General features: G+C 36.9%; 2 protein-coding genes, 1 long non-coding RNA gene and 1 pseudogene across 4 annotated transcripts; 1 reads left to right on the top strand and 3 right to left on the bottom strand.

The window, feature by feature from the left end:
- Positions 1 to 373: 373 nt before the first annotated feature.
- LOC118264860 (ecdysone oxidase-like) lies at positions 374 to 16,453 on the bottom strand (annotated as a pseudogene).
- LOC126912479 (uncharacterized) lies at positions 1,388 to 19,266 on the top strand. Of its 2 annotated transcripts, none has more exons than XR_007707181.1 (2): positions 1,388 to 1,534; positions 19,077 to 19,266. It is a non-coding gene; the product is annotated as an uncharacterized LOC126912479 (long non-coding RNA). The 2 variants fall into 2 exon arrangements; XR_007707180.1 differs by lacking the exon at positions 19,077 to 19,266 and adding an exon at positions 15,108 to 15,297.
- Positions 18,004 to 20,500, bottom strand: LOC118264588 (ecdysone oxidase). Its single transcript, XM_050704753.1, has 4 exons — positions 20,461 to 20,500; positions 20,104 to 20,231; positions 19,669 to 19,802; positions 18,004 to 19,601 (listed from the first exon to the last, which is right to left on the bottom strand). Exons 1-4 carry the CDS (start codon positions 20,466 to 20,468, stop codon positions 18,027 to 18,029), a joined length of 1,845 nt encoding a protein of 614 aa, XP_050560710.1. The 5' UTR covers positions 20,469 to 20,500; the 3' UTR covers positions 18,004 to 18,026.
- A 1,449-nt stretch (positions 20,501 to 21,949) lies between these two features.
- Positions 21,950 to 25,365, bottom strand: LOC118264453 (ecdysone oxidase-like). Its single transcript, XM_035576968.2, has 4 exons — positions 25,079 to 25,365; positions 24,556 to 24,698; positions 24,045 to 24,172; positions 21,950 to 23,709 (listed from the first exon to the last, which is right to left on the bottom strand). The coding sequence occupies exons 1-4, from the start codon at positions 25,087 to 25,089 to the stop codon at positions 22,135 to 22,137; spliced, it is 1,857 nt and encodes a 618-aa protein (XP_035432861.2). The 5' UTR covers positions 25,090 to 25,365; the 3' UTR covers positions 21,950 to 22,134.
- Between the last annotated feature and the right edge of the window lie 150 nt (positions 25,366 to 25,515).

Genomic DNA, 25,515 nt, shown 5'->3' with positions numbered 1-25,515 from the left:
AGGTTATCCTTAGGTTACAAAATTTAATTGACAGGGCGAGTTAAACGAGTTTGAATACAGGTCTTATAATTGAATAATTTCCAATTTAAAATTATCTGATAAATATTTAATTAGTAACAAACAGGTGCTAAATAATTTCACTCATATGGAAAATTGAATTTTAATTCCTTGTATAATTGTCTGCATAAATTAATTCGTTAGGACTGTGAAAGTGAATGTCACCTTTATTCGACATATTAATAAATATTTAAACAACTGTTTTTTTATTAACGTCTTCAACATTCACGTTTATTAATAATATAGGTATAATAATCTCTATATATAAAAATCAATTGCTGTTTGTTAGTCTCGCTAAAACTCGAGAACGGTTGGAGCAATTTGGCAAAGGTTTAAAAGGGTCTGAGGTATCTTCAATTAAACAACAACATGTATTGATAGTATTTACTATCGTGTATGAAGTGGTAACTTGGCAAGTTGAAATAAATCACAATTTGTTATAGTCTTCCAGTATCAACTCTGCTCCTCTTTCTCCAATCATTCCAGTTGGACCGTTAGTGTTACCACTGGTCAGTGTTGGCATGATGCTGGCATCTATCACACGAAGGTTTCGGACTCCATGGACTTTCAATCGACTATTTACTACTGATGTCTTTGGATCTGGCCCCATCTGGCATGTTCCTACCGGGTGGTTTATGGTAATCACCATCTCCATACAAATACACTTCCAATAATCTCTACTATCCAATTCATAGCGATCACATGGTGGCCATTCCATTCTCCCCAAAAACCCATTAATTTCTTTGAAAGCTGTAGTGTTCACTACTTTGGTAAGGATCTTAATTCCAGTTACAGCTGCTTCTAAATCTCTAGGATCAATGAAATAGTTGGGGTTGATAATTGGATGGTCTCGTGGGTTGTTGGACCTCAAAGTAATATTACCTCTAGAATACGGATGAAGGAGGAGAAAATTCATTTGGTAAAACGCGTACTTTTTATTCATATCTACTATTGGTTTAACCACCTGGTCTTTGTATCTGTCACGGTTGATCCAAATTGACTGAAATGTAGAACTATTCCGGAAAGTAATTGAATAGTGACTTTGAAAATCAGGGTAAGTAGCATTAGGTTTGTCAGAAAAAAGAGCTAAAATATTCGCAGAGAGATTTCCACCCAAGTATCCAGTGCGATTGTAGAGGTACCGGATAATGTCAAATTGTTGTTTGGCAGTGTTCTGTTCACCTGGTACATCAGCATAAATAATGATGGGAATCAAACAGTGATCTTGCAAATTATGTCCAACCATTGGAGAATCTACGATGACAGATATCTTCTTTGAAGCGAGGTGTTCTTTGGGTCCGATTCCGGACAGCATAAGAATTTGAGGAGAATTTACAGTACCAGCGCTTAGGATTACCTCCTTTCTGGCATAAAAGCAGTACTTTTTTGAGTTTCGCTCTAACTCCACACCATAAGTAGTTTTTGTATAAGGATTTATCAACAACTTTGTTACCAAACTATTTTTTAGGATCTTAAGGTTACTTCTATGAAGAATGGGATTTAAATAGGCTTTGTTATGACTCTGTCTTTCCCCACTAGCAGCTGTGACTCTCAAAAATCCTGATCCTAAAGAGTTTGCCACATTATAATCAGCCAAATTTTTTATCCCTATTTCGTTCCAAGCAGAATACATTTTTTCCGTAAGAAACATATTGGTTGTGTTGAAAGTGTTTATAACCAATGGCCCATCGTGGCCATAGTGATTGCTAATCTCTGGATTTTGCAACAACTCCATATTTTGGAAGCTTTCTGCTTTTCTGAAGCACCGACGAACTTCTTCAACACTCCATTCAGGATTGCCAAGGTCAACCCAATTTTGATAATCTTGGTCGTTTCCTTGTACGTAAACCATGGCGTTATGATTACTGCAACCGCCCAGCATTTTAGCGCGAGGCCAGTTGATAGAACCGTTTACGTTAGCTCCGTTTGTCCTTCCATTAGGCGGTGTCACGTAGCCCCAATCGTATCTTGTATGAAATAATGATGTACGTAGGCCTGGAATCTAAAACATTATTAGTTAATATTTTCTGTCTTCAATGTTTTTATGCTGTTTAAACATCCCTTATTGAGCTTGCTGTTGAGCAGAATATCACTGAAAAATAAAGATTTTTTTCTACGTATTTTTCCAGGATAAAAAGTATCCTATTTTATGCCCAGGATAATAATATAATACCTTTAGTTTTCACGTGAAGCCTGCTTACAGACACAGACAAAAAAAATACATATTTGGGTTTGGTATCGATCCAGTAACACATGCTATTTATTCTTTCAATATTTTCAATGTACAGAATTGACCCTTCTACAGATTTATTATAAGTATAGAAGATGAATGAATGAATGAATGACAGTGTTATAAACGTAAGAGTAGACAAATATAATCAGAAAGCTCCGTTGCTAAGCTATCGGGAGTTATATGTGTTTTTGTGAGTCAACCATAAAAGATAGACATTTGCTGTCGTGGAATATTTTTTAAACAATTTTAAGGAGGACATTTCCGTCATACATTATTTCTGTGTAGCTCCATTAAGGCTTCACAACGGAAGCTTAAAAATGGAGTAAGTTCTCCTGTTTTCCCAACCCTACTGCTCTGCTCCTATTGATCGTAGCGTGAAAAAGTATAATAACCTGCCCATATGAAGAACAATTGTACCAAGTTTCGTTGAAATCTGTCGAGGGGTTTTTATTTGTAAAAGAACATACAGACAGACAGACAGACAAAAATTGATTGCATTTTGGCGTCAGTATCGATCACTAATCGCTGATAGTTATTTTGGAATAATTTACAGTTTATTATAAGTATAGATAGATTATCTGTCTTCAATGTATAACGTTAACATTTTTACTTACATCAGCTTCTACTGGAGCATCATCACCTGCTTCCACAAGTAATATTTTCCATTCTGGTATTGCGCTCAACAGCTGTACCACCTCCGACAATAATAAAATCGAATTTTTCATAATCTGAAAGAAAAAATATCGCATGCTATTGTAAAAACACCAGGAGACAAAATAATTTGAAATAACATTAATATCTATCGTTTGATAAGAACATGCATTGCATTTGTTTTTAATTTTTCTATCATTGATGAAGATGAGATAGTATTATGTAAGAAAGTGGCATTTTTTTACATTTGTTGGGTCGGCGTTTGGCCGCTATCTCGCCTGATGGCAAGTGATGATGCGGCCTACGATGGAGCACGTCTGCCCATAAGCAACCTATTCACTCGAGCTTTGAAGACACTCAGGTTATACCCATCAAGAAACACAGACTCCGGCAAAGAATTCCACTCCCTAGGAGTTCGCACAAGGAAGCTTGAAGCGAAGCGCTTCGTGCGAGTGGGTGGGGTATCTACCATGAAACAGTGGCGCTTCGCCGATAGTCTTGTGGTTCAAGGATGGAAAGGACTAGGGGGAATCAAGTTGTGCATGATGAGAAATACTTCAAAAATGTTTATGTATCAAACTGTGTGTACCGGTAGGTAGGTATTATAAAAACAAAATAGGTATACGTACTCTCAACTTGTGAATCAGGTATCAGGCCTTCTGTGATTAAACATTGTGCGGCGGCAAAGAACTGAAGGGCAGAGGCGAATAGTTGTGGAGCTGTGCCGGTTGTAGGCGTCGCACATGACACGTTGTAACTAGCAATAAAATGTAATCAATTGTAACAACATTTTCTTATTTCTGATAACTAGTGACCAATAATTTGTAATCTTTATTCTTAATTTTACTGGCCAATTCTTCACTTATTGAAAATAATCTTATACCTGACAATAACTAATATTAAAATTCTAATCTATTTTTTTGTTTATGTAACTTACCAGTCCATCACTCGTCGTCAAATGATCAAATAGGTTGTAAAACATAACACAACAAGTAAATTATCGTATCTATGTACTCAAGCGTGAAAGAGTTCGGATATGTAATTAATGTACTTGATTACTTTTTTTTTAACGTTGATAAGTCTGCGTTAGGCCACCAACCCGCTTACTTCCAGGACGGCGAAGCGAAGATGCGACTTAAATAAATTTATAGCTACTTAGAGCTATACCTGTGACTTTTCTTATTATATTTTTGATGGAATGAGTATTTCAGCTGCTGTACCCCTCATGCGACCAGAGCCTAATGTGATTGCGACATTGTAATCTGGCACATTCTTAATACCTGTCTCATCCCGAGCAGATAAGACTGTCTCTTTAAGATGTTGGTATGGTCCATCGTGCCCATATTAGTAATAGCTCTTACATACAGTACTGGTGACCACGACCAGCTGCCTTTACTGTCACTTAAAAAAAGTAAAGACACTATGTTCATGTCCACTAGATACAATCCGGGCAGGATTGGCCTATCCTCAATCATATGTTCTATATTTTTTTTGTATCTGTCACTTGGGGTTGGATCGCCAGCATAAACCCTTTTGTTTCTGGAAACAGCTCGCTTCGGTTTAACCATTCGTCTGACGCTCTTTTTTTTCCTTAAGGGGGGAAAATCATCCATTGACTTTTCCCGCCTCGTGCTGCCACTCCCGGAGTGTCAGACTCTTACTAACTTAAAACCACCCCGTTCCTTCTCCTGATTTGACCTGGAGTTCCGGTAAACTGTTACGTTGTCCGCAGCTCCAGATCGGGCATCAGCCCTACTGGGTCTCATTTGTGGTGGTTTGGCTCTTTGAGGCGCGCGCGGTCTGACGCTATTTTATCAATATGTATCTATTGTTTTTTACTGATTATGGTCATTATCTTTTTGGATGGTTGGCTTAAGAAAGTTATTATTATTGAATAAAGGATAGTTGACACTTCAGGGGATATAAAGGCTACTACTTTGGGCAAGCATTGCCATTCAAGGAAACAACGCTGTCAGTCTTTTGGACATGCTACCTCATTATAACATTAAGGATATTTTTTCGATGCTTTAAGTTAGTTAATTTTTTTATCTTGTAAATATTTTAGTGTGTTGATATTTTAGTCACGTATATTATTTAAAAATATAAAAATAGGAGCCGACCAGTAGCGGGAGCATGGTCCAAGCTACCGGTGGTTAGGGCTCCAGAGACAGAAACCACCCGTCACAATACGTGCCGTTTCGAGGAGTACTGCCTTCTGCACCAGACCCTTGATCCATCCGCCCAACCCTAGCCCCTATTTTTTTTTTTTTTATTTTATCTTTTCTGCAACATGGCAATCTGTTATTATTAACAATAAACCATTTTTCTGTCCGATAACATTTTATCTAATTGGATATTGTTACGCTTGGTAAGAGACTTCTCATTGGATGTCTCCATCCCTCTTGGTGAACCTATCTAGAAGTGTTGGAACACTATGTCGTTTTAGTCTTCTATAGCACAGGCTTTTGTCTCCGCTCAGTCCGAGGGCCAGCTCATTTTTATGATGTGCGAGTCTTTTCTGGTAGTTAGTGCTGTACTTCATGATCTCTTGTTTGACAGTTGGCAATTTCAAGTCGTGGTATATGATTTTATTGCTGATGTATTTTGGTATGCTGAAGATGGTACGAAGAGTTTTAGTCTGGAATCGCTCCAGTATCTCAATATTGCTATTGCTAGCCGTTCCCCAAAGTTGTATGCCATAGGTCCATATTGGTTTTAATATAGCTTTATACACAGTCAGTTTACTGCTGCTGCTCATTTGTGAGTGTTGTCCAATAATTTCGATGCGGGCACCGCGCAGGCGCGCGAGTCCTGAGCGCGCGGGCGCCGTGCGGGAGCGGTCTATGCCACAAGCGATAAGCGGGAGCGAGAAATTACAACCAAACAAAGAGGATAAGAATGAATGGACAACGGTACAGAAAAAGAAGCCAAGGTACAAGTTTGCAGGAAGTAGAGGAAAAGCGGCTTCGGAAGTGGATACAAAATTTAAAGCTGCGGAAATGAATATTCCATTATTTATATCCCGTGTTGATAAAGAAGTTACCGATAGCGATATTATTGAATACATACGGTCGAAGACACAAACGACCGTAACAATAAAGAAAATTATAATGCAAAAGGAAAGAAATTATAATGCATTTAAAATCTTTGTACCACACCACAAACTCACAAAGTTTTTAGATGATAGCCTATGGCCAGAAGGTGTGTCGTTCAGGCGTTTTGTTTACTTTAATAAAACTAAGCAACGCGCTAAGCAAGGCGCTAACGATGTTTTGACTAGTGATGTGAAACATAACAATTAATAATGGGTACACAAACAAATACTAATACTACTACTTCTTTATCTAAATTTGTCAGTTTTAACTGTAAATCGATAAAAAGATCAATTGATTGTGTTAGAAAACTGTGTTGCTCGGCGGATATAGTAGCCCTACAAGAGACCTGGCTATTTCCCTATGACATACCGATATTGGGCACAATCGACCAGGACTTTGCGTACACAGGCACATCAGCGGTGGATCTTTCAACCGGTGTTTTTAAAGGACGACCTTACGGCGGTGTGGCAATATTGTGGCGTATAAGTGTGTTCAAAGAGGTAACTGTTATTGAGTGCAATAATCCGCGTATCAGTGCAATAAAAGTGTCTTTAGGAGATCGTGCATTCCTTGTGTTTAGTATTTACATGCCGACAAATGGAATAGACAATTTGGAGGAGTTTACGACATGTTTTGGCGAGGTATGTGCGATAGTTGACCATTACTCTATCGAATCTGTGTACTTACTAGGAGATTTTAATGCTCATCCGGGAGAATTGTTCGGTAACGAATTAATTAATTTATGTATGGATCAACAATGGTCCTGTGTGGATATAGATGTACTAGGAAGTGTAGCAAATAATTATACATTTATAAGCGAGGCTCACGGGTGTGTGAGGTGGCTCGATCATTGTGTTACTAGTCAATCTGCCAAACAAACTGTTAAGAATGTATATGTTAATTATGATATGTTTTGGTCAGATCATTTGCCCATAGTCATTGAGTGTGAGTTAAGTGCAATTATATGTAAAAATAACCATTGTAGTATTAATAGAATAAATAAAGCTGTATGGGGCTATAGAACTAAGGAGCAGATAAAAAGTTATACCAAATTGTGCAATAGTAAACTTAAATTAATAGATTTTCCTGTAGAGTTAAGGCAATGTAGTTGTGATATTTGTAATTGTAAGGAACATAGAATATATTTAGATAAACTATATAAGGATATAATAAGGGCAATAACAGACTCAGCTATTAACACCTGTAATACTCAGTCTCATAAGCGTAAGAAAAAGCATGTGATAGGCTGGAATAAGTATGTATGTGAAGCTCACAGGGAAGCTAGAAGTAAATTTTTATACTGGGTTTCTCAAAATAGGCCACAATCTGGTACTGTATATGAGGAAATGTGTGAAAGTCGCAAATTGTTTAAAAAGAGATTAAAGTGGTGTTACAACAATAAAGAACAGTTAAAAATGGAAATAATTTCAGAATGTCGTGCCTCTAAAAACTTTTGTGATTTTTGGAAAGCAACAAATAGTTTAAACCATAAGACTGGCCTTCCAGTGAGTGTGGGGGTGCGAGTGATAGCAGAGATATAGCTGAACTCTTTAGAGAACATTTTACCACCAAGTCTCCTCTGGGGCCGTGTTCTGCAGATCCTGGGTCTAGCGTGACCGGTGAATTGTATAACGTGTCTGCTAAACAAGTTCGTCAAATTGTGAGCAGCATGTCTAGGGGTAAGTCGCCGGGTCATGATGGACTCAGTATCGAGCATTTAAAATACGCTGGTGTTCATTTACCACGCGTGCTCGCGATGTTTTATACTTTATGTCTGAATCACTCGTACTTACCTCCAGATCTTATGAAAACAATCATAGTACCAATTGTTAAAAATAAAACTGGCGATTTGTCCGATAAGAACAACTACCGGCCGATTTCTTTGGCTACGATCGTAGCCAAGGTTTTGGACAGTGTGCTCGACTCAGAACTTGATAAACATCTTAATATTCATGACGCACAGTTCGGTTTTCGAGCAGGACTTTCCACTGAAAGCGCAATTCTGAGCCTGAAGCACACGGTTCAATATTACACGAAAAGAAATACACCTGTGTATGCATGCTTTCTTGACCTCTCCAAAGCATTCGACCTTGTGTCGTATGACTTGTTATGGGAGAAACTCAAGAAAACTGGCGTGCCTACACAGGTGCAACGTATTTTTCATTTCTGGTACCGCAACCAGAATAATTATGTAAGATGGGCAAACACCTTCTCAGACACGTACAGGTTGGAGTGCGGAGTGAGACAAGGTGGTTTGAGTTCTCCTAAGCTCTTCAACCTGTACGTTAACGAGCTTATAGTTGGGCTCAGCAGCACTCGAGTAGGATGCTGGATCGACAACGTTTGTATGAACAACTTTAGTTACGCGGACGACATGGTGCTGCTGACCCCAACTGTAAATGCTATGAGACAGTTGCTCACAATATGTCAAACATATAGCCTTCAGCATGGTTTAAAATACAACGCTGACAAGAGTGTGTATATGGTCTTCAGGGCCCCTGGTAAGTGTAGATTAAATGTGCCCGCAATAAAGCTAAGTGGCATTGAACTCAAGCGGGTAGAAAAGTTTAAATATCTAGGACACTACGTTACTGAGGACCTTGAAGACAACGTTGACATTGAGAGGGAACGGAGGGCACTGGCGGTTAGAAGCAATATGCTGGCCCGCAGGTTTGTGCGTTGTAGTGAACAAGTTAAAGTCACACTGTTTCGAGCCTACTGCCAGACTTTCTACACGTGCAACCTGTGGTTCAGGTATACGCAGGGGACGCTTAGTGCCCTGCGTGTCCAATATAACAACGGATTTAGGATGTTGTTGGGGCTGCCCCGATTTTGCAGTGCTTCCAGTATGTTTGCGGAAGCCAGGGTAGATGGCTTTCATGCCATAGTACGCAAACGCCTCGCGTCGTTACTGAGCAGAGTAAGGAGTAGCACTAACAGCATCCTAAGAGTGATTGCGGAAAAACATGATGCAAATATCCTGCAAGCATTTTTACGTGCTCAAGTGTTGTAATATTTTTAATGTGTAATTTCTCTTCTTTGTAACCTTTGTAATTGTGTTTTGTCATTGTGTGTATAATTTCTGTATGGACATTTGTTCTGAAATAAATATTTATTATTATTATTATTATTAATAAGCCAGTACAAATTTCGCAACTTTAGATCGAGTTGCTTTCGCTTTGCCCATATATGTTTTTGCCATGTCAATCTTCTATCTAAGTGCATGCCTAAGTATTTTGCATGGTCGTCCTGCGGAATTTCTTCGTTGTAAATTTTTACTGGGGGACACGTGTCTTTCCTGAGGGTAAATGTCACATGTGTCGATTTACTTTGATTAGCTTGCATTCTCCAGGTATTAAGCCATTTTTCAATTTTGTCAATATGATGTTGTAGATGTTTAGAAGCTATTATTGGGTTTTCATGTGCGCATAATATGGCAGTGTCGTCCGCATATGTTGCTACTATGGTATCGTCTGTAGTTGGTAGGTCAGCCGTAAATATGGTGTAAAGAACTGGACCGAGTATACTTCCCTGGGGTACTCCTGATTTGATCTCGTACAAGTCCGAGAGCTCTTCATTGAATTTTACTTCGAAGCATCGACTGTTGAGGTAAGAGTGTAGTATGCTGTAAAATGAGTGTGGAAGCAACTTTTTGATTTTATATAAGAGACCTTCGTGCCAGACTTTATCAAATGCCTGGCTAATATCTAAGAACACAGCAGAACAGTACTTCTTTTCCTCCAGCGATCTGCTTATTACATCAACAATACGATGAACTTGTTCTATCGTGCCGTGGTTCTCTCTAAATCCAAATTGGTGGTTTGGTATAACATCATTCAAGTGGTCTTTCATTCTTTTCAGAAGTAATTTTTCGAAGAGTTTTCCCATTACGGGAAGTAGACTGATAGGTCGGTATGCAGTTACTTCGTTAGGTGGTTTTCCAGGTTTAGGTAACATTATAACTTGCGCAATTTTCCATTGACCTGGGAAATGGCATAGTCTTAGGCATGCATTGAAAATATTTACTATTGCCACAATTCCCTTTTTTGGAAGTTTTTTCAGGAGAGTGCTATCTATGAGGTCGTATCCCGGAGACTTACCATCTTTTAATTGATTTATTTCGTGGGCTACTTCGGATGGGCTTACATACTTTAATGGAAGGCTCATTTGTAGTGCACTTCCCAGATATTCTTTAAAGTGAGTGTCCTGCTCAGGTCTTAGCTCGGTAGGTGGTTGGAAGACTTCACTGAGGTGTTCCGCAAATATTTTAGCTTTTTCCATATCTGATCTGGCCCAATTTCCGTTGCTTTTTTTAATTGGAGGTATCTGATTATTTGGCCGTTTTAACTTGCTTGTTGCTTTCCAGAGTGAATAGTTTGTGTCTAAGTTAGGAGTCAATTTAGAGAGAAATGTTTGTAGGTTGTCATCATTATATTTTTTTGTCAAATTCTTCAATTCATTAGAGGCTCGGTTAAATGCGGCTTTGTCTACAGGATATCTTGTTTGATGCCAGATTTTTCTGAGGCGACGTCGTTCAATAATTTTTTCTTTTATTGTTTTGGGGTATTCGTTTAACATGAAAGGTAGTTTGTTTCGCATTTTCGTAGACATTGACGCTGCAGCATGTATTGTTTTGTTAACATTTTCTATATTTTCCTCTATGTCATCTGTTGTTTTAATTTGTTTCAAAAGTTCAACTTTCATCGTTACGAAATCCTGGTACATTTTCCAGTCAGTATTTTTGTTGTAAAGCCTTTCTTTAGGCTGAACTAGCACCACACTAGATGTTAAATTTAATATGACTGGTGTGTGATCGGATGATAGGTCTGTGCATGCTTCAGTAGACATGTAGTTCCGACTTATATTTTTAATGACAAAAAAGTCAAGCAAATCGGGTATTTTGTTACGGTCCGCAGGCCAGTATGTCGGTTCCCCTGAGGATAGACAGTCAAGCTTTAAATCCTGTGCTGCACCATACAGTTGCCTTCCGCGTGTGTAATCAGACGAGAGCCCCAGTTCGTGTGTTTGGCGTTCCAGTCCCCACCACATATAAACCTTGGGCCAAGTGAATAAAAATACGTCATGTAGTCCTGTTTGGTAATTGTGTGCCTTGGAGGACAGTACACTGCAGACAATGTTGTCTCCGCTTTACCATTCTGCACTTTTATTGATGTTGCTTGAATTTTATTTGTTTGGTATTTGTCTAGTTCATAGTGTTTAATGTTGTTTTTTATTATTACTGCGGTCCCTCCGTGACTATTTCCTGACGGGTGATTCGTGGTATATACTTTGTAGTTGTTTAATGCAAAGTGTGATTTTGCGGTAAATCTGGTCTCGGAGATTAATGCTACGTCAATTTTTTGAATTTGAAGGAACGTTTGTATCTCCTGACGACGTTCCGTCAGTCCATTGGCATTCCAAGTGACAATTCTGAGTAAGCTGCTCATTTTGTGACTAGGCTTGCAACCAGCTGGATCATACGATCCATCATTTTGTCCATCATGTTAACCATGATTTGTTGAAATTTAGCAAACATTTGTTCTAGTCTGTCCGTAAAGTTATCAGAAGCAATTGCATCTTCGTTTATCAGTCTCTCTTTTGTCACATCCGCGTAGCTTCTATTTTGTGCATTGTAAGTGTTCCTTATCTGTGATTTTGACTTTTGCTCAGTGGTTTTAAGCTCATCACTAGTACGATTTTGAGCTGGAGCTTTAGTGGTTGGTTTGGTTTTTAGTATTCTTTCTTTGTACTGTTTATATTTTGCACATCCTTTATAGCTCGCAGGATGCTTTTCCTGACAATTTGCACATGTTGCGTCAGTATCTACTGGTTTGGTGCAGGTCGAAGTAGGATGATTATTTCCACATTTTACACACCGAAACGGTCTAAAACATTGGTTCTTTGTGTGCCCAAACCTTTGGCATCTTTTACATTGCATCACCTCTTTTTTTTATATGGTGCTTCAAATGTTACTTTCATTTGGCCCAGATATCTTACTTTAAATATATCTTTGTTGTTTTTATTGGGTTCTAAATCCACAAAGAACATAGGTAGTGCTTCTTTAGTGGTCCTGTGTAGCACATTGACTATCTGTCTGACTTCATGTCCTTGTTCTTTTAGTTCTTGCTTAATTAGGGACGTATCTTCTGTGGAGTGCAGTCCCCGTAAGACTACTCTATAGGCTCTTTCGCACTTCAGTTGGTAAGTATAATGCGCTACATTGTTTGTCATGAACTGTTCCCTTATTGTTTTGTAGATATGTATATCGTTCGGCATTAGTTTAATGATATGTCCCGATCTTAATACTGTCATTTTATATGAGTTGATATCTACAATTTTATTGAGCATTTGTTTTAGTGCTGTGATATCCAGGACCCCTGTCACGAAGATAGGTTCAGGTTTGGGAATGTATTCAGTAACTGGTTCTTCCGTTTCGACATTGTTTAGGATGTCGAATTGATTGTGTGTCGGCACAGAATATGTGGATGTATTCTTCGATTTCTTTTTGCTTTCAATATTTATTGGGCTCGTCTCTTTTCTTTTTTGTCTTCTGACAGGTATTTCATCATTCTGCCACGGAGTCAAAGCGAGCTCGATTTTATTTTCAGCTTCCAAATCATGTATTGGAGTTTGTTTATCGCTTGGTGTGTCTGGTGCGACTGTTGGAAGGCTGTTACTTCGATGTCTGGTGAACATGCTTCTGTGTAGTTTTTGTTGGATCATGGTATTTGGATTGTTTGATAGTTTATTGGTTTCATTCATATTGTTCCCACGAGTTAGGACGATTTAAAAAGTCACTTGAAGGGTGACGCCTATTCCCCCAAGAAGGCACATTACAACAACGTTAGCCGGGTCCGTTGAGGTTGGCGCTATCAACTTGCCTCCTGCAAGCCATGCATCCTCTTGGCGCGTTTCCCACCTTAGGATTAGGGTGAATTTTTAGAGAGGCTTTCTACCTCGTGACACGGGCAGTTAAGCCAATGCCCCCGATTCCAAAATTTGCACATGGAGTTGCGGGTTGTGGAAGTCATTTCTTACCCCCAGCTAGAACCTGCTTGTGGGCAGGTTGAGTCAGGTTTTTTTGTTTATACCTCCGCCCGAGGCTCGGCGTTGTTGCTCGTTTGGCACCACCCGGGGGAGACGTGTAGGGTGGGTCTCAGGTAAGATGGTATTTCCTACGGACGTGAGTAACTCCCTCCCCTATTGTTATTAATTTGTTAATACAATTTGGATATTTTAAGTAGCTTAATGTTAAATAATTTTAGTTTTTAATAATTTTAAAATTTATTTGTCCTGTAAGCAAGTGAATCACTCACTTGCTCATTTATAATTTACAATTTTAATCGAGCTCCTTCACAGAGAGACAGGTTACGAGAAAATTGAAAGTATTTGTCAAGGTTGTTTCGGGTTGCGAAACTACGTTTGTGTAGCGGTTCACCGTATAAGTGAGCAGAATAAGTTACCAGAGAAACAGTCCAGGGAAGATTGGCCCATCCACAATCTCCAAATTCCCTAAAGATTGGCAACAATCATATTACTACTTTCTTAGATATCGTGGGTGTCCATAGCCAGCTACAATTGCGTACCATCAGGTGATCTAGCTGTTTGTTTGCCGATCTATTCTATACAAGACATAGCCGTTGATGGACTTACATAGATACGATGATTGAAAAAAGAAAATAGTTTTGGTTTCCTGTTAGTTTAAAGTTTATTTGGTTTGTTAAAAAACTTAGACTTTAGTCCCTTAGAAGGACTTGAAATATAAATTAACCTCTCAAGTGTTAAATGCAATAAGGGTCTTTGTTCCCCAGAAGGCACATAAATAATTATTACACTTACACTATGAGTTTATTTCATTTCCAAGTTTGTTACAATCGATATATTGTGATGCATAGGACAAGAGAATCTTCGATTTACATGGATAGACATAATGCTATATATGAATATGACTCGAAAGAAAGTCTATGTGGTACTTATCACATAGGTTCATAAATTGTGATTTGTTTCTACTTAGAAATAAATCACAATTTGTTGTAGTCTTCCAGTATTAACTCTGCTCCTCTTTCTCCAATCATTCCAGTTGGACCGTTAGTGTTACCACTGGTCAGTGTTGGCATGATGCTGGCATCTATCACACGAAGGTTTCGGACTCCATGGACTTTCAATCGACTATTTACTACTGATTTCTTTGGATGTGGTCCCATCTGACATGTTCCTACTGGGTGGCTTATGGTAATCACCATCTCCATACAAATACACTTCCAATAATCTCTACTATCCAATTTATAGCGATCACACGGTGGCCATTCCATTCTCCCCAAAAACCCATTAATTTCTTTGAAAGCTGTAGTGTTCACTACTTTGGTAAGGATCTTAATTCCAGTTACAGCTGCTTCTAAATCTCTAGGATCAATGAAATAGTTAGGGTTGATAATTGGATGTTCTCGTGGGTTGTTGGATCTCAAAGTAATATTGCCTCTAGAATACGGATGAAGGAGGATAAAATCCATTTGGTAAAATGCGTACTTTTTATTCATATCTACTATTGGTTTAATCACCTGATCTTTGTATCCGAAACGATTGCTCCAAGTTGACGGAACTGTAGGACTATTCCGGTAAGTAATTGAATGGTGACTTTGAAAATCAGGGTAAGTAGCATTATGCTTGTCAGAAAAAAGAGCAATAATATTCGCAAAGAGATTTCCACCCAAGTATCCAGTGCGATTGTAGAGGTACCGGATAATGTCAAATTGTTGTTCGGCTATGTTCTGTTCACCTGGTACATCAGCGTAAATAATGATGGGAATCAAGCAGTGATCTTGCAAATTATGTCCAACCATTGGAGAATCTACGATGACAGATATCTTCTTTGAAGCGAGATGTTCTTTGGGTCCGATTCCGGACAGCATAAGGATTTGAGGAGAATTTACAGTACCAGCGCTTAGAATTACCTCCCTTCTGGCATAAAAGTAGTACTTTTTTGAGTTTCGCTCTAACTCCACACCATAAGTATTTTTTGTATAAGGATTTATCAACAACTTTGTTACCAAACTATTTTTTAGGATCTTAAGGTTACTTCTATGAAGAATGGGATTTAAATACGCTTTGTTATGACTCTGTCTTTCCCCACTAGCAGCTGTGACTCTCAAAAATCCTGATCCTAAAGAGTTTGCCACATTATAATCAGCCACATTTTTTATCCCTATTTCGTTCCAAGCAGAATACATTTTTTCCGTAAGAAACATATTGGTTGTGTTGAAAGTGTTTATAACCAATGGCCCATCGTGGCCATAGTGATTGCTAATCTCTGGATTTTGCAACAACTCCATATTTTGGAAACTTTCTGCTTTTCTAAAGCACCGACGAACTTCTTCAACACTCCATTCAGGATTGCCAAGGTCAACCCAATTTTGATAATCTTGGTCGTTTCCTTGTACGTAAACCATGGCGTTATGATTACTGCAACCGCCCATCATTTTAGCGCGACGCCAGTTGATAGAACCGTTTATGTTAGCTCCGTTTGTCCTTCCATTAGGAGCTGTCATGTAGTCCCAATCGTATCTTGTATGATATAATGTTACGTATAGGCCTGGAATCTAAAACATTATTAGTTAATATTTTCTGTCTTCAATGTATTTGTGACGTTAAAACATTTTTACTTACATCAGCTTCTATTGGAGCATCATCACCTGCTTCTACAAGTAATATTTTCCATTCTGGTATTGCGCTCAACCTGTTCGCCAAAACACAACCAGCTGTACCACCTCCGACAATAATAAAATCGAATTTTTCATAATCTGAAAGAAAAAATATCGAATGCTACTGTAAAAACAACAGGAGACAAAAAAAACTGAAGGATTCGTTTGATAAGAACATGTCTGTCTTACTTAATGAAAAGGTTTGCATAATGCATTTGTTTTGTTTTCTATCATTGATAAAGATTATAAATAGAGATAATATTATGCAAGAAATTGGCATGATGAGAAACATGTTTACGTATTAAACTGTAGCTGTACTTGGGTAGGTAGGTATTATAAAAACAAAATAGGTATACGTACTCTCAACATGTGAATCAGGTATCAGGCCTTCTGTGATTAAACATTGTGCGGCGGCAAAGAACTGAAGGGCAGAGGCGAATAGTTGTGGAGCTGTGCCTATTGTAGGCGTCGCACATGACACGTTGTGACTAGCAATACAATGTAATCAATTGTAACAACATTTTCTAAATTCCGTGTTATTATATATAAGTAGTGAGCCACCCCTGCTTTACACGATACGATACGATTTGTAACTTACTATACTTAATTCTTAATCTTCCTGGCAAATTCTTCACTTTTTCAAAATACCCCTTACCTAACAATAACATAATATTAAATTCTTGTCTAGTTTTTTGTTTATGTAACTTACCAGTCCATTACTCGTCATCAAATGATCAAATAGGTTGTGAAACATAATACAAGTAAATTGCCGAATCTGTTTACTCAAGTGTGAAAGAGTTCGAAACTGAAATTAATGTACTTAATCACCTAAATAAATGTATAGCTACTTAGAGCTATACCTGTGACTTTTCTTATTATTTTCGATGGAATAATTATTTCAGCTGCTGTACCCATCATGCGACCAGAGCCTGATGTGATTGCGACATTGTAATCTGGCATATTCTTAATACCTATCTTCCTCAGCAGATAAGGCTTTCTCTCTAAGATGTTGCTATGGTCTACTATGCCCATAACCAGGTCTGTATCTTTTGTTCTTTATTGATTATGGTCATTCGTTTTGGATGGTTGGCTTAAGAAAGTTATTATTATTGTATAAAGGATGGTTGACACTGCCGGGGATAAAAACGCTACTATGTACTTTAGGCAAGCATTGCCATTCAATATAACAATGCCGTCAGTCTTTTGGACACCCTACCACATTAAGGATATTTTTTCGGTGCTTTAAGTTAGTTTATTTTTTATGTTGCAAATATTTTAATCACGTATGTTGATTGTTATTTGATATTATTATTAAGTTTATATATATTAAGAATTTTAAGTGGGTTAATGTTAAATCATTTTATTTAATTATTTTAAAATTTATTTATCCTGTAGTTTAGTGATTCACTTGCTCTTTTGTAATCTACAATAGATCACCTTCACAGAGAGACAGGTTAACAGAAAAATTGAAAGTATTTGGCAAGGTAGTATCGGGTAGTGAAACTACGTTTGTGTTGCGGTTCGCCTTATGAGTGAGGTTACTGGAGAAAAAGTCCAGGAAAGATTGGCCCATCTCTAATCGCCAAATTCCCTAAAGGTTGACAATGATCATATATTATTATTATTTCCTTAGGCATCGTGGGCGTCCATAGCTGGCTATAATTTCGTACCATCTGGTGATCCGGCTGTTTGTTAGTCTAAGTCTAGTCTAACCTCTTAAATGTAATAAGGGTTTTTGTTCCACAGAAGGCGTTAGTATATATATAGCTAGACCTATTAATCAATAAGATATGAGTATATTCGTTAATGTCATATACTTAATCGGTCAAATTGCGACAGGTAAGCTTCATTAGATTGGATTTAAACTTCTTCTCTTTCTGTGGACTTAAAATACCACTTGCGCCAACTCGTGAGCGTAAAAATCTAAAATCCACAATATTCGGAAACGACACCGGTAATAAAAGAAACAATAACATACATACAAATGATGTTTTTAATTGTATGTACACATTTTATATGTGAATGGAAGATCATTTGGAACAATAAACATAAATTGTCGATGCCCTAGTCATCAAAGCAAACAAAATAGTTATCACTTGAACTGGTTTCTATATTAAGGAATATAAGGACAGATAAATAATATAGTTTATTTCATTTGTCAAGTCTATTACAATCGATATATTGTGATGCATAGGACAAGAGAATCTTCGATTTATATGGATAGACATGATGCTATATATGAATTTGACTCAGGTTATATAACATTGTGATTCGTTTGTACTTAGAAATAAATCACAATTTGTTGTAGTCTTCCAGTATTAACTCTGCTCCTCTTTCTCCAATCATTCCAGTTGGACCGTTAGTGTTACCACTGGTCAGTGTTGGCATGATGCTGGCATCTATCACACGAAGGTTTCGGACTCCATGGACTTTCAATCGACTATTTACTACTGATGTCTTTGGATGTGGTCCCATCTGACATGTACCTACAGGGTGGTATATGGTAATCACCATCTCCATACAAATACACTTCCAATAATCTCTACTATCCAATTCGTAGCGATCACATGGTGGCCATTCCATTCTCCCCAAAAACCCATTAATTTCTTTGAAAGCTGTAGTGTTCACTACTTTGGTAAGGATCTTAATTCCAGTTACAGCTGCTTCTAAATCTCGAGGATCAATGAAATAGTTGGGGTTGATAATTGGATGGTCTCGTGGGTTGTTGGATCTCAAAGTAATATTACCTCTAGAATACGGATGAAGGAGGATAAAATTCATTTGGTAAAATGCGTACTTTTTATTCATATCTACTATTGGTTTAATCACCTGATCTTTGTATCCAAAACGATTGCTCCAAGTTGACTGAACTGTAGGACTGTTCCGGTAAGTAATTGAATGGTGACTTTGAAAATCAGGGTAAGTAGCATTAGGTTTGTCAGAAAAAAGAGCAATAATATTCGCAGAGAGATTTCCACCCAAGTATCCAGTGCGATTGTAGAGGTACCGGATAATGTCAAATTGTTGTTCGGCTATGTTCTGTTCACCTGGTACATCAGCATAAATAATGATGGGAATCAAGCAGTGATCTTGCAAATTACGTCCAACCATTGGAGAATCTACGATGACAGATATCTTCTTTGAAGCGAGGTGTTCTTTGGGTCCGATTCCGGACAGCATAAGGATTTGAGGAGAATTTACAGTACCAGCGCTTAGAATTACCTCCCTTCTGGCATAAAAGTAGTACTTTTTTGAGTTTCGCTCTAACTCCACACCATAAGTATTTTTTGTATAAGGATTTATCAATAACTTTGTTACCAAACTATTTTTTAGGATCTTAAGGTTACTTCTATGAAGAATGGGATTTAAATACGCTTTGTTATGACTCTGTCTTTCCCCACTAGCAGCTGTGACTCTCAAAAATCCTGATCCTAAAGAGTTTGCCACATTATAATCAGCCACATTTTTTATCCCTATTTCGTTCCAAGCAGAATACATTTTTTCCGTAAGAAACATATTGGTTGTGTTGAAAGTGTTTATAACCAATGGCCCATCGTGGCCATAGTGATTGCTAATCTCTGGATTTTGCAACAACTCCATATTTTGGAAACTTTCTGCTTTTCTAAAGCACCGACGAACTTCTTCAACACTCCATTCAGGATTGCCAAGGTCAACCCAATTTTGATAATCTTGGTCGTTTCCTTCTACATAGACCATGGCGTTTATATTACTACTTCCACCCATCATTTTCCCCCGTGGCCAAAATACGGACTCATTTTTATTAGCTCCATTTGTTCTTCCATTAGGAGCTGTCACGTAGTCCCAATCGTATCTTGTATGATATAATGTTCCGTATAGGCCTGGAATCTAAAACATTATTAGTTAATATTTTCTGTCTTCAATGTATTTTTGAGGTTAAAACATTTTTACTTACATCAGCTTCTATTGGAGCATCATCACCTGCTTCTACAAGTAATATTTTCCATTCTGGTATTGCGCTCAACCTGTTCGCCAAAACACAACCAGCTGTACCGCCTCCGACAATAATAAAATCGAATTTTTCATAATCTGAAAGAGAAAATATCGCATGCTATTGTAAAAATACTAGGAGATAAAAAATCTGACAAAAAATAACATAATTTTATATTGTGTTCGTTTGATAAGAACATATTGTTCGTCTTACAGAAAAGAGGTTTGCATAATGCATTTGTTTTTTCTTTTTTATCATTGATGAAGATTATAAACAGAGATAGTATTATGCAAGAAATTGGCATGATGAGAAATATGTTTACGTCAAAAATGTTTACGTATTAAACTGTAGCTGTACTTGGGTAGGTAGGTATTATAAAAACAAAATAGGTATACGTACTCTTAATATGTGAATCAGGTATCAGGCCTTCTGTGATTAAACATTGTGCGGCGGCAAAGAACTGAAGGGCAGAGGCGAATAGTTGTGGAGCTGTGCCGGTTGTAGGCGTCGCACATGACACGTTGTAACTAGCAATAAAATGTAATCTATTGTAACAACATTTTCTAAATTCCGTGTTATTATAGATAACTAGTGATCTACCCCTGTTTTATATGAGTATTTATTATTAATTTGTAACTTACTATAATTATATTCTTAATCTTCCTGGCAAATACCTACTTCATTTTTTTAAAACACCCCTTACCTAACAATAACATAATTTTAAATTGTAATCTATTTTTTGTTTATGTAACTTACCAGTCCATCACTCGTCGTCAAATGATCAAATAGGTTGTGAAACATAATACAAGTAAATTACCGTATCTGTTTACTCAAGTGTGAAAGAGTTCGAAACAGAAATTAATGTACTTAATCACCTAAATAAATTTATAGCTACTTAGAGCTATACCTGTGACTTTTCTTATTATTTTTGATGGAATAAACTAAATTAATGTACTTAATCACCTAAATAAATGCTACTTAGAGCTATACCTGTGACTTTTCTTATTATTTTTGATGGAATGAGTATTTCAGCTGCTGTACCCCTCATGCGACCAGAGCCTAATGTGATTGCGACATTATAATCTGGCACATTCTTAATACCTATCTCATCCCAAGCAGATAAGACTTTCTCTCTAAGATGTTGGTATGGTCCATTGTGCCCACAATTGTAATAGCAGACTAAGGCCCCTGGTCTGTATCTTTTGTTCTGTATTGATTATGGTCATTCGTTTTGGATGGTTGGCTTAAAAAAGTTAGTATTATTGTATAGAGAATGGTTGACACTTCAAGGGATAAAAAGGCTACTTTGGGCAAGCATTGCCATTCAAAGTAACAATACTGTCAGTCTTTTGGACACGATACCTCATCATAGCAATAAATTAATATTTTAGCGACTAAAATATTAATTTTATTGTAGTTATTATAATATTTTTATTATTTAGTTAATCAAATTATTTTTAAGTAGGTTAATGTTAAATAATTTTAGTTTTTAATTATTTTTAAATGTATGTATCCTGTAATGATTCACATGTTCATTTGTAATCTACAATTTTAATCGATCACCTTCACAGAGAGACAGGTTAATAGAGAATTGAAAGTATTTGTCAAGGTAGTATCGGGTTGCGAAACTACGTTTGTGTTGCGGTTCGCCTTATGAGTGAGGTTACTGGAGAAAAAGTCCAGGAAAGATTGGTCCATCTTCAATCGCCAAATTCTCTAAAGGTTGACAATGATCATATATTTTATTTTTCTTAGGCATCGTGGGTAAATTGTCCATAGCTGGCTAGGTACTACAATTAGGTGATCTGTGTTGATAGTCCCTTAGAAGGACTTGAAATATAAATAAACATCTCAAGTGTTAAATGCAATAAGGGTCTTTGTTCCCCAGAAGGCGTTAGTATAGCTAGACCTACTATATAATGTCATATAGGTAATTAATCGGTCAAATTGCGACAGGCAAGCTTCATTAGGTTGGACTTAAACTTCTTCTCTTTCTGTGGACTTAAAATACCACTGGCGTCGTGAGAGTAAAAATCTAAAAGCCACAATATTTGAAAACGACACCAGTATTAAAAGAAACGATAACATACATACAAATAATGTTTTTAATTGTATGTACACATTTTATATGTGAATGGAGGATAATTTGGAGCAATAAACATAAATTGTCGATGCCCTAGTCATCGAAGCAAACAAAATAGAAGTCACTTGAACTGGTTTCTATATTTAGGAATAGAAGGGACAGATAAATAATTATTACAATTACACCATTAGTTTATTTCATTTGTCAAGTCTGTTACAATCGATATATTGTGATGCATAGGACAAGAGAATCTTCGATTTATATGGATAGACATAAGGCAATAAATGAATATGAAATGAATACCACACAGGTTTATAAATTGTGATTCGTTTGTACTTAGAAATAAATCACAATTTGTTGTAGTCTTCCAGTATTAACTCTGCTCCTCTTTCTCCAATCATTCCAGTTGGACCGTTAGTGTTACCACTGGTCAGTGTTGGCATGATGCTGGCATCTATCACACGAAGGTTTCGGACTCCATGGACTTTCAATCGACTATTTACTACTGATTTCTTTGGATCTGGTCCCATATGACATGTTCCTACCGGATGATATACGGTATAGGCCATCTCCAAACAAACACACTTCCAATAATCTCTACTGTCTAATTCGTAAACATCACATGGTGGCCATTCCATTCTTGCTAAAAATGCCTTTATTGCTCTGAACTCTGATGTGTTCAATACTTTAGTCAGCTTTCTAATTCCAGTTGCTGCTAATTCTAAATCTATCGGATCACTGAAATAGTTCGGGTCTATTATTGGATCATCTTGTGGATCGTTCGATTTTAAATAAATACTCCCTCTTGATTGAGGATGTAAAAGATGAAACGTGAACATGTAAGTTGAATGTTTTTTGTTAAGTTCAATCAGTGGTTCTGATACTTGGGATTTGTACCGGAACCAGGAGTTTAAAATTTGTTCAATAAAGCTACTATTTTTCCATAACAATACAACATGATTTTGGAACATGGGATAAGTGGCTTTTGAATTTTCAGAGTAAAATGATAGAGTATTTACAAGAGGGCTATGAGACAAATACCCCGTGCGGTTATAAAGATAGCGAATGACATCAAATTGTTGTTCAGCTTCAGTTTGTTCTCCAGTTTCATCACAAAATATCATGACGGGAATCATAACGTGATCCTGTAAGTTTTGTCCTACCATTGGAGAATCAACTATAACTGGGATTTCCTTAGAAGTGAGATGTTGTTTGGGTCCAATACCAGACAGCATCAATAGCTTGGGTGAGTTTACAGTACCCGCACTTACAATAACTTCCTTTGTAGCATAAAATTTCAATGTTTTTGAGTCACGTTCTACCTCAACTCCATGAACAGTTGTAGAATTATTCTTAAATAACAATTTTGTCACTAAGCTATTTTTCAAAATTTTTAGGTTTTTCCTTCCAAGAATCGGGTTTAAATAAGCCTTATTGTGACTTTGTCTTTCTCCAGAAGCAGCTGTGGCTCTCATGAGACCAGATCCTAATGCGTTTGCGACATTATAATCGGGCACATTCTTAATGCCTATTTTGTTCCAAACTGACAATATTTTCTTTGTAACATGTGGATAAGTAAAATTAAATGAATTTATGACTAATGGTCCGTCATGCCCATAATGTTTGGAAATTTGACGATTCTTCAACATGTTCATATCTTGTAAACTTTCTGCTTTCCTAAAACACCGACGGACTTCTTCGACACTCCATTCTGGGTTACCGAGGTCAAACCAGTTTTGATAGTCTTGGTCATTTCCTTGTACGTAGATCATGGCGTTCATATTACTACTTCCACCCATCATTTTACCACGTGGCCATGTTATAGAACCATCTATGTTAGCTAAGTTTGTTCTGCCATTAGGAACCGTCGTGTAATTCCAATCGAAACTTGAGCCATAATACGATGTATGCAGGTTTGGGATCTAAAACATTTTTATACATTAGATCTATACTTATTACGATATACTTATATACTTATTACTATATAATATTATAATAATATTAATATTATAAAGCTGAGAGTTTGTTTGTTTGAACGCGTTAATCTCCGGAACTACTGGTCCGATTTGAATAATTCTTTTTGTGTTGAATAGTGCATTTATCGAGGAAGGCTATAGGCTATAAAACATCACGTTATGACCAACAGCAGCCAAGCAGAGCGAGTGAAACCGCACTGAAGTAGCTAGTATGGTATAAATGTTAGTAGTAGTAATGTAGTAGTTAAATATTTTTTTAAATGTAGTGTTTCATGACTTACATCAGCTTCAATTGGAGCATCATCACCAGCCTCGATCAGTAAAACATTCCATTCTGATTCAGCGCTCAATCTGTTCGCCAACACACTGCCAGCAGTTCCAGCTCCCACGATTATGAAGTCAAAGTTTTCTGTACATATAATAAAGAAAATATTAACAACAGGATAAGGAAATTTAAGTAAATAGGAAAGGCTGAATAAGTGAGTATAAAGGCTTTTTCTAGGCATTTATGGAGGAGGTGTTTTGTCGTGTATGAAAACAATACTTAGATAAAACGAATCAAAGTGGGAGCAAGGGGATAGCTAGTGATTTTAAAATAATTTATAAAATATTTAAAAAGAAACACACATTCATTCATAGATTTGGTGATTTAATTTTTTTCTAGCAAATTTTCTCGTCTTTGACGTTGACGTAACACTCTAATGAAGTCCCATCGCACTATTTCATATAAAATTCATTGAAAATATCGTCTTTGGTGTTTCGAAAACCAGCGTATTATAAAATTATATTTACCTCCAGTCTCCAGTCCCACGGAATCTGGTATTAAGCCTTCTGTCACACCACATTGTAATGCAGCTATATATTGGATAGCCGACATAAACAGTCCTGGAGCTACCCCAGCCGACGGAGTCGCACATGATGAATTGTAACTAAAACTAATTTAGCAATTATTTTACAGATTACAGATAAAATTCATTATTACTCTAACCTTCGAGGAATAAAAAAGTATAATATTATTGCTTGTGTGAATGGCAGTCGCTTTTTTAACCGACTTCAAAAAAAGGAAGATGTTTTATGTTTCACTGTCTATATTTTTGTTTAAGAGAGATCACATTGCTTTCTCTATTGTACTTTAAACGTAAAACAAACTTGTACTAAGGGTACTGATAACATTGATTGATTGACAAATGAATGATTTTTGTTTCTTGATGATCAGACTTGAACTTAAAAAAATCATGGCATTCATCATATTTAGTGTTATTAGCACCATGATAACAACTAAGATATAGCACAATTTTACAAAGGTATCACTTACCAATCCATCATGGAAAAAAAATGTTTAACTGATGAATAACTTCATAAAAATAAATAAAATTTTGAGCTGGACAAGACTTTACTCTGTCTAATAAAAATGTACTAAGCAAAGTTGATTTTATACAATCAGTCTCATGAAGAAAATGCGACCAGATTGCAAATTATAAACTATTTTCGTATTAAGTTAGCTGTGACTGAATCGGACTTTAATTTAGTCACACATTTTATGAAAATTCGTTTCTATTAGACTTGCTTTCAGCCTCAAGATTCGGTCGCATTACGTCTTTATTCCAAAACTTTGTATTTATATAAATTCCAAATTTCCTTGAGAAGTTTAACATGTGCCAGTTTTTTTAAGAACCTTGTAATAATAAGGACTAATTTCCATATGTTTACGTGTTTTTAATACCTGTTTGTGATAATAAATTTTATAGGTAC

The sequence above is a fragment of the Spodoptera frugiperda genome, chromosome 26, assembly GCF_023101765.2.
Source record: "Spodoptera frugiperda isolate SF20-4 chromosome 26, AGI-APGP_CSIRO_Sfru_2.0, whole genome shotgun sequence".
NCBI classification, from domain to species: Eukaryota; Metazoa; Arthropoda; class Insecta; order Lepidoptera; family Noctuidae; genus Spodoptera; species Spodoptera frugiperda.
This window is presented reverse-complemented; position numbering and strand designations above follow the sequence as displayed.

Bases quoted from the DNA above. Each gene is read 5' to 3' on its own strand.
- LOC118264588 (XM_050704753.1), bottom strand. The intron at 19,803-20,103 runs GTACGTATACCT...TTTCTCTTTCAG, and splicing joins ACCTGATTCACATATTAAGA to ATTATGAAAAATTCGATTTT. The intron at 19,602-19,668 runs GTAAGTAAAAAT...ATAATGTTTTAG, and splicing joins ATGCTCCAATAGAAGCTGAT to ATTCCAGGCCTATACGGAAC.
- LOC118264453 (XM_035576968.2), bottom strand. The intron at 24,173-24,555 runs GTAAATATAATT...TTATATGTACAG, and splicing joins CGTGGGACTGGAGACTGGAG to AAAACTTTGACTTCATAATC. The intron at 23,710-24,044 runs GTAAGTCATGAA...AAAATGTTTTAG, and splicing joins ATGCTCCAATTGAAGCTGAT to ATCCCAAACCTGCATACATC.